Raw genomic sequence first — 8372 nt, 5'->3', positions numbered from 1 at the left:
ATACCCAATTTGAGAGCTTTCTGTGGGGAATATGGCTTTCTAATGCAAGTTGGAATCCCCCATGTTAAATTGATAAGATGATAGGGATTAAAAGCCTACATGGCTTTCTAATGCAAGTTGGAATCCCCCATGTTAAATTGATAAGATGATAGGAATTAAAAGCCCCTTGATTTATAGATTGTTTAAGAATGTGAGTGATTTAACGGTATTTTTTTATTCCTGATAATAAATGAAAGATTTACAAGTTAGGTCACTTGTATCATGTTTGAGAAAAACAAGAAAGAAAAGTTTGGAAACCGAGGTCAAATGATCAAACCAGTTCATACATTAGGTCGATTTTTTGACGGTTTCAACTGATTTTTTTTTTTTTTTTTGAAAAAAGAGGTACAATGCTATTAATCAGCCTGCAGAGAAGGCCGCCGATTCACATTTGGATTTTACACATTTTGTGTACTTCAAAAGGGAATGGGTAAAGCTTATCACGAAATCACAAATATTGATATCTCAACTTAAACGCTTGATACAACATCAAGTCTTAAGGTGAATGGGACAAAATGCATAAATGTGATTGTAAGTCCTACAAACTCTAGAAACTTTTTTTTTTTATTTTTTTATCTCGATCTATAAGGGATAATTAGTGAACCACCGGTCAATCATGGCAAAACATTCTTTTGGTTTGTATTCTGGAGCAGTGTGACCTGCACCCTGAGAAAACAAGAAAGGGGAGTATTACTTAGTCCATGCTTTCGCGCGTTATCGGAAGAAAGAATTAGGTTAACATTTTCTCACCTTTACTGTTGCAAATGTGAAACAGCATACATCTTCTTTGAATTGGTAATTCAGTGTGTAGCTGTAGGGGACAAATTATTGCATTGCTGTTAGCTTAGGTCACACAATTTTTGGTATATATTGCAAAGAAACTGTTGAATACAGGTAGCAATGAAACCTAACCCTGCAATTTGACCATTGACAAACCAAGGTCGCCAATCATCCTCAACAGTTAGATTGAGATCACGTATCCATTGAAGTGTTCCAAGGTAAGGGACCACCATATCATGATCACCACTGCAGGGGAACAAAAGAAATAGGGTACACAATGGGGATCAAAACCGGACTTATAACTGCAATTTTCTTATTCGGATAAACTCTGAATTATTTCAGAACAAATCATTAGGCCTTGTTCAGATAAACTCTCAATTATTTGGTCCTTCAGGTCTTATAATTTTACTCCAACTGATAATCTAATTTACGAAATGCATATTTTCCTATGATAGTTAAACTATAGAAAATTTTGTTTAAGAATCTATATCTTTGTCCATTTTGTCCTTGTTGTAGAAAAGCACTGTGTTGATTGGATCTTCAATTTGCAACTAAAGAGAACAAGAAACGATTCAAAACTGTAACAAGTCAGGAGAGGCAAGAGGACATATACTTAACCTGTATATTAATGCCTGATATCCTTTCCTAATAAGAACCTGGTGATAGTCGAACACACTTGCAACATCCATATCATAAGATATGCTTCCGTTGCACCTTCTCCATTGTTCTTTTGTACCCTTGTAATTGCACGGGAGAAAAGTTGGTCATTTTACAATATCAGAAGGTACAACCAAAACACATTAAGGATAATGATATCCCCCCATTTGATTTACTTACTTCCCGAATTTGAAGAGCTTCTTGGACCGTTGGGTCGTTCATCCAAACTCTGCTTAGGACATAAGTATCATCCTACATATGAGATCACGTTTTAGAAAATCTTAGAAATTGCGTAATGTGCATATAAAAATGGAAGGAGAAAGAAGTTACCCGACACTTTGGTTTTTCTTGATCGAATGAGGGGAGGAGAATATCAATTGAATCTTCTTCCAAATAATCTTGATCCCATTGGAGTCCTTCTCTTGATGCTAGATGTTTACATTTTGGTTCCAAGATGTTAGCTGGGTATATACCACTGATACACTGCATAGGAAGGAGTTGCTGTAATCTCGTGATGCTAACGGAATTGAAGCCAAATAAATAATAGTCAGAACTCGTGTATTTTGCACCTTACCTCTTGAATGAGGTGAAGAGCAAACAAGCATTCTGTATTATTTGGGCTTGGATTGATGTATTCCCCATTACAGCTACTTTTAGCCCGCTGAAATTAAATAGCTAGCCTCAATGATCTAGTCAAATTTTCACAAAAAAAAAGAAGAGGGATCTCTATGTGATGAAATGAAATGAAACATCACATTTACTATCATTTGGGGACTGTGGAACAGACAAATTAAAGCACACAACGGTTAAAGGAAGTTTGTGAAAGTTGAGGAAGAAAGTAAAACCTCGTAATACTCATCTGATATAAGTCCCAGACGATCAGCGTAAGGGACTTTCCAGTTCTCATCCTTCCTAGAATCCGTTATTGGGTTGCCAACCATGTATCCCTTTTTCAAGATTTGGAAAAACACAGAAATTAAAATTTTCAAATATCAGTATAGCCAGCATAAAGTGTAGCAAACTAATGATTGAAACCGAAAAATAAAAAAAAAAAAGTGTATTTTGAGGGATTCACCTCGACTGACATCCGTGGCTTCAATCCAGCCTCATTACCTAAACAGAGTAATGATCAGTTTCATTTTGAGCATGGTGGAAGCTACTTCCATCATGAAAAACTTAATACAATAATCGCATTACCACCATTTGATATTTCTAAAACAACCATTGGAACAATTTTCCCTGCGTAGGAGTCACCAGCAATGTAGAGGCGATTCTTCATGAATCTGGGGTGATTTAACAGCCACTGCATTGGGTTATCATCATAGTTTTATTCATCTTTCGGGTGTCAATTCAATTAAAGTTTAAAAAGAGAATCATTTAATATCGCTCCCTCCCGCGATATTTCTTCTCCAAAGTGATATGATATGCTAGCTACACTAAAATTATTAAAAAATCAACTGATGGTTGGGAGATTTTTTCAAGTCACCTTTTGCAGGAAAAGGTAAGCATCCTTTGTTGATTTAGTGTCGGAGGAGAAGTAACCTTGAGAAGTAGTTGCATACGAGAATCCGGTACCAACAGGCAAGTCCAAAAGGATAATGCTGGCAATCTGCTGAACACATGAGCAGCAAATTACAAATAAATTTTCAATACAGATGTTGAGAGCAGTTTAATGGATCTGAGATAAATTGAGCACCTTTGTCCATGCATAGGGATTTGCATGCAATGAAGGCAAGCTTCCATTGTAACGTTCATCATCAAAGGACAAAGGACCTACTTTTAAAGAAGTAGCTGCACCTTAGTGGATGGTAAATAAAGTACCTTAGTAGTCAATAAACTATTATTGTTCAAATCTTTTAGGATAATTTCAGAAAGCTCCCTTGAGGTTTCTAGTAATTTTAGACAGCTCTCCTCACGTTTTGAAAATTACACATACCTCCCTTAGTACATAAGTTTGGGTTTCACCTTGATGACGTAAGACGAAAAAAAGTATATGAATGCCCAAAATTGCCCTCATCTAAATTTCCTTAGTATGAATAATCATAAAAATTTTTTAAAAGGCAAAACATCAACAAAAGTGCAAGTTTGGGATAATAATTTTAGTACAGTCTATCAAATTATATTTTTCCGTAATTCAGTAGCTTTTTTATGCTCAATAATATGAATAATTGGGTTGTTGGCAAAGATGATTGCTTCCATCATCATCAATAGCAATAACATATTTGATGCTAGAAGGAAGGAGACGTCTACCCTGATTAGTATATTTGAGTGATAGAACGTTACAATTTAATGGTTATAACTGAAATAGTTTGACCACAATATATGGCCTGGTCAAGAAGAATTGTTTTCTATTTTCTGTTATCTTTTCCCTTTTTAATCAATGGCTTGTCTTTTGAAAAATTATGAATATTATTATAATCATTGTTTATCATCAAGGGAGTTAAGTGTAATATTAAAAGCTTCAAGAGAGTTCAGTGAAATTAACAGAATTATACCAATCTTTTATCATCATCTAAACTAAATCATCCCACCCACTAATGTCTAATAAACGTAACAGTTTTGTCCGTTTTCCACAAGTCTTGTCCGTTTCTTAAATCTAGCTCCCCGCCTGCTAAAAGAGGAAAAATGTTGGAACGAGACTCAAGAGAGCATACCCATACCAATTTTGTAAACAAGACCGGAAAAAGCAGAGAGCATACCGATTTCGTAAACAAGACCGGAAAATGCAGAACAACCGGGGCCACCGGTGAGCCAAAGCACGAGAGGGTCCATGCTGACATCTCTCTCCGACTCGATGAAGTAGTAGAACAGCTGCACGCTATCATTTTCTCCCACCCCAACGTATCTGACCACAAGTTTAATGCAATCAAGTTTAAACGATGAAGGAGAAGAAGAAGAAGAAGAAGGAGATTAAACGATGGATTACCCAGTTTCAAGTTTGAAAGGTAGTGCTCCTGGGTAACCTGGCAGAGACTTCACAATGATTTGTGCATCTGCAACGTTAATTAAGAGAAGGAAAAGAAGAAGTAAATTAAGTATCAAGCCTATTAATGCAAACTCGTGCACATGCATGTGAACCAAATTCTGTGAGGACAGAGGAGGAGTGAAAGAACTCTAGAAGTCCAGGCCTCGGGGCAAATAGTGAAGCAAATAGGCTGGTTGTTTACGCAATTCCATTTCCTTGTTTCGTATATATGTTCGGCCGGTTGGTCAAGTTAGCTCTTCTAATTTGATTTGGTTGGTTGGAAAATAAGTTTAGTACTTGAGCACAATTATTAAGGAGAGAAATGAAATATTGCAGTTCAAGATAGAAAGTGGACGACTAGCTTTAGGAGTTAGGACTACCAAACGCTTAATTGAGTTCAAAGATTTGAGATATTCATTTATTCTTCTTCTTTTTTTTTTCTTTTTGGATAAAACACCATATTTTCATTAAATTAAATTTACACTAATGACAAAAATTACTTCACACATACATAGATACAATAAGATCTAAAGAACAATGCTACAAATCTAAAGAATTAATAAAAATTAAACCGTAAAGTTTCAACAACACGAGGGTGCTCAATTTTGTGATTGGTTTTGAATGTTCCAGTATAATTGTTTCTTTGAGTAATTACCATCACTCAAATAATGATTAGTGGCGTTAAATAGACTCTTATGTTTGCCTCTATTATTAGTGGAGTTATTCTAATAATTTGGCACAATTTAATATTTGTGTGTTGCTTTAAGAAATTTGAAGGCACTGCAGTGTAATCCGGTTAATTGGATGTACTCCTTGATGCGTACTATTTTCTCCTCTTAACTAGTTTAGAATTCGTATATTTTCCAAACACTTGAAACTTCCAACCTCAAAATTTTGAGATATACTCAGCCTTGAAAATTAAGAATTTATGCACCGATTATTTTAGGATTTGATTTCAGAATTTTGACATTGAATATTATCAGGAGATATTAGAATTTATTAACTTGCTAACGAAGGGCAGAGAGAGAGAGAGAGAAAGAGGTGTAAATAGAGAGAAAATTAAAGAAATGGAAGGATGAATGGCTCAAGAAATTAAACTCTCTCCAAAAGGGGTAAAAATTATAGGAAAGCGATATTGAGTTATTTACTGGTTGTGAATTGGCATATCTGTACATCAAGACAAACTCCAATAATTAATACTCATATTATTATTACCAATCTTTTTCTCTCCATATTCTCTTCCACCACTCTCCAAGAAGATGGAAGAGTGTTCCTATCCTTTCTCTGCTCTCCAATGTTTTCTAACCTAAACTTTATCTACTTCTCTTATCTTCTTTAAACTCCCAAACTAGGCATAAAAGAAAATTAGAAGAGAAATTGGGGTAAAGGTATGAGTGGATCCACCAAGTGTGTAAGGGCATCCACAACGCGGGCGTAATGGCTCCCCATTACACCGCTCCATGACATGATCTCCCATTGGAGCCGTGTCATGGAGATTACACGCATCATGGAGAAATTGGGGTAAAGGTATGAGTGGATCCACCAAGTGTGTAAGGGCATCCACAACGCGGGCGTAATGGCTCCCCATTACACCGCTCCATGACATGATCTCCCATTGGAGCCGTGTCATGGAGATTACACGCATCATATCCATGATGCGTGTAATCCATGATGCTGTGGGATCCATAATCATTTTTAAATGATTTAAAACTAGTATTCATTTTGTTATTATTTGTATTTTATTTGATTTAAATTATGTAATATTATGTTATGGAGTTCAACTAATTACATTTGTATTTTATTAATTAAAATTAATTAAGTATGGATTATTATGATATATTCGCATTTGAGGTATCAAATAGTTGTTTAATTTTTTGCATAATTATTTTTGAAAAAATAACAATATATTATTTTTGAGAGATAGAAAAAGATACATTATTCAAACTTAAAAATTAATAATACAATTTTTAGAAAATAAAAAATTCAAAAGGTAAAAATTTTAATGAAAGTTAGTACTTTATTTTTTAAAAATAACAAAATTATTTTTAAAAATTACTTTATTTATTTATGGGATATGAGTTATGCATTATTAAAATAAATAGTTGATGTAATTGTGGACTCATGCTATTACACCTTATGGAGTGTAATTCACATGCCACGTTAGCATTACACTATCTCCTCTTTTATTACACTTTCACTCACACCACGTCAGCATTGCACTATCTTCTCTTTTATTACATTTTCACTCACAATGGATTACACTCCATAAGGTGTAATAGCGTTGTGGATGCCTTAAGGACATCTGGTTGGATGATAAAGCGATTTCTTTATATTCCATCGGATATGGAAAAGATGGAAATTGGGGTAGTACCAAACTCACGGGTAAAGATTAGTAGACATGGATAGGAGGTTTACAAGTTACTACTCTTTATCGCATACTACTTCCTTTCAATCATCAATTTCCTAGGGTGAATTCTTAGTTTATGATAAAAAAAAAGGCATTCTACAACTAGGGCGGTTTTTGGAGATTGTTCTACAAATGGGGTCTTCGCATTCGCGGAATGCGAGCTCACCGAGCGCCAAGACCCCATTTCGAAAAAAAGAAGAGAAAAGTGAGTCAAAGAAGCAGAACGCAATATCGAAACATAGCTGTCGAACAGCAAAACAAAGAAAACAGAGCTGTCGAACAGCAAAACAAAGAAAACAGAGCTGGGTTCTGCACATCGAAGCATCCAAAGACCGGAGCTGGCCACCATTTGTCCTATTTTGTGTTGCCCAAACGCCGGACGGCAGAAATAGGAGGAGCGGCGCCACCATCTCTGTTGTTCTGCTCCGCCGGAAGCCACGCTTCCTTCTCTTTGTGCCTCGCTGAAGCAAGCCCTCCAGATTGCAGCCGATTTTCAGAGCTTCTTCAACCACCAGATTGCCGACCCATTTGCGCCTTTGACCACCCACTGCCGCCCCATTGCCGGCCCAAAATTTGCCAGCATTGCCGTCCCATTGCGACTCTCAAACAGCATAAAAGTGAGCCTTTTCCATTTGCAATGCCTCACTTATAGCATTTTAAGTTTAATTAATACTTGAATACTTGAATCCAACGGCAAGTTCAGATTTGTTGTGAAATTTGGGTTTAAATTTGATGTGGGTTGTGCTTATTTTTACAATTTTGTGGTGGATTTGAGGATATACGTTACATTTTTCGAATTCTTGCAATTTTTCTGTTTCCAATTTATTGCAGTTTATTTGCAATTTCTGCAATTAGTGCAGAAAAAGCATGATCTGAGCTCGGATCCGACTCAACCCAGACGGATCCGACCTCGGATCCTTTGAGAATCAAAGGCGAAATTGGGTGATACGACCTCGGATCCATAGTTGTTCACTCAGATCCGAGGGCTCGTCTGATCATCTGTTGAGACGGATCCGAACCCTGTTGGATCCGAGGGATGCCAGAAATTATCCGAGCTCGGATCTGTTCGCGGACATAGCAGATCCTATGCTCTGTTTCTTTTCACTGACCTCGCATCTCAGTGACCTCGCATTTAAGAGATGCGAGGTAACTGACCACGCATTTTATAAATGCGAGGTCTGGTTTTCTTTTTGTTTTTTTTTTGGATTTCGTTGTTCGAAAATTCGAGGAGACTTCGCATTCAGCAAATGCGAACTCACGGAGTGAAAAACGGGAGCTCCGCAATAGTGACCTCTACTTCTTGGATAAGATGATGCATGGTGTGGGTGGGCAGTTGACTGGTATTCCTTTGCCCAACATCATCATCAGTTACATGCGGACCACAGCTCGCATGAGGGCTGGCGGGGCTTGCTTTGGATTCCCTCGACTGCTATCCCTCATTTTTGAGAAGCTCAAGGTTTCTCTTGGAACCGAGCAAGCCATTGTCACTAGGTCCGCCGACGAGGTCAGTGCCTCGATACTCAA

General features: G+C 36.8%; 1 protein-coding gene across 1 annotated transcript; it reads right to left on the bottom strand.

Annotated features, from left to right (window-relative positions):
• Window positions 1–621: 621 nt before the first annotated feature.
• LOC113780773 (serine carboxypeptidase-like 17) lies at window positions 622–6128 on the bottom strand. The gene is made up of 14 exons (XM_027326545.1): window positions 5894–6128; window positions 4403–4520; window positions 4176–4321; window positions 3173–3249; window positions 2963–3085; window positions 2677–2779; window positions 2552–2589; window positions 2322–2423; window positions 2051–2137; window positions 1657–1728; window positions 1438–1556; window positions 952–1065; window positions 790–850; window positions 622–705 (listed from the first exon to the last, which is right to left on the bottom strand). Exons 1-14 carry the CDS (start codon window positions 6126–6128, stop codon window positions 622–624), a joined length of 1479 nt encoding a protein of 492 aa, XP_027182346.1.
• Window positions 6129–8372: the final 2244 nt, after the last annotated feature.

This window comes from Coffea eugenioides, chromosome 8 (genome assembly GCF_003713205.1).
Source record: "Coffea eugenioides isolate CCC68of chromosome 8, Ceug_1.0, whole genome shotgun sequence".
NCBI classification, from domain to species: Eukaryota; Viridiplantae; Streptophyta; class Magnoliopsida; order Gentianales; family Rubiaceae; genus Coffea; species Coffea eugenioides.
This window is presented reverse-complemented; position numbering and strand designations above follow the sequence as displayed.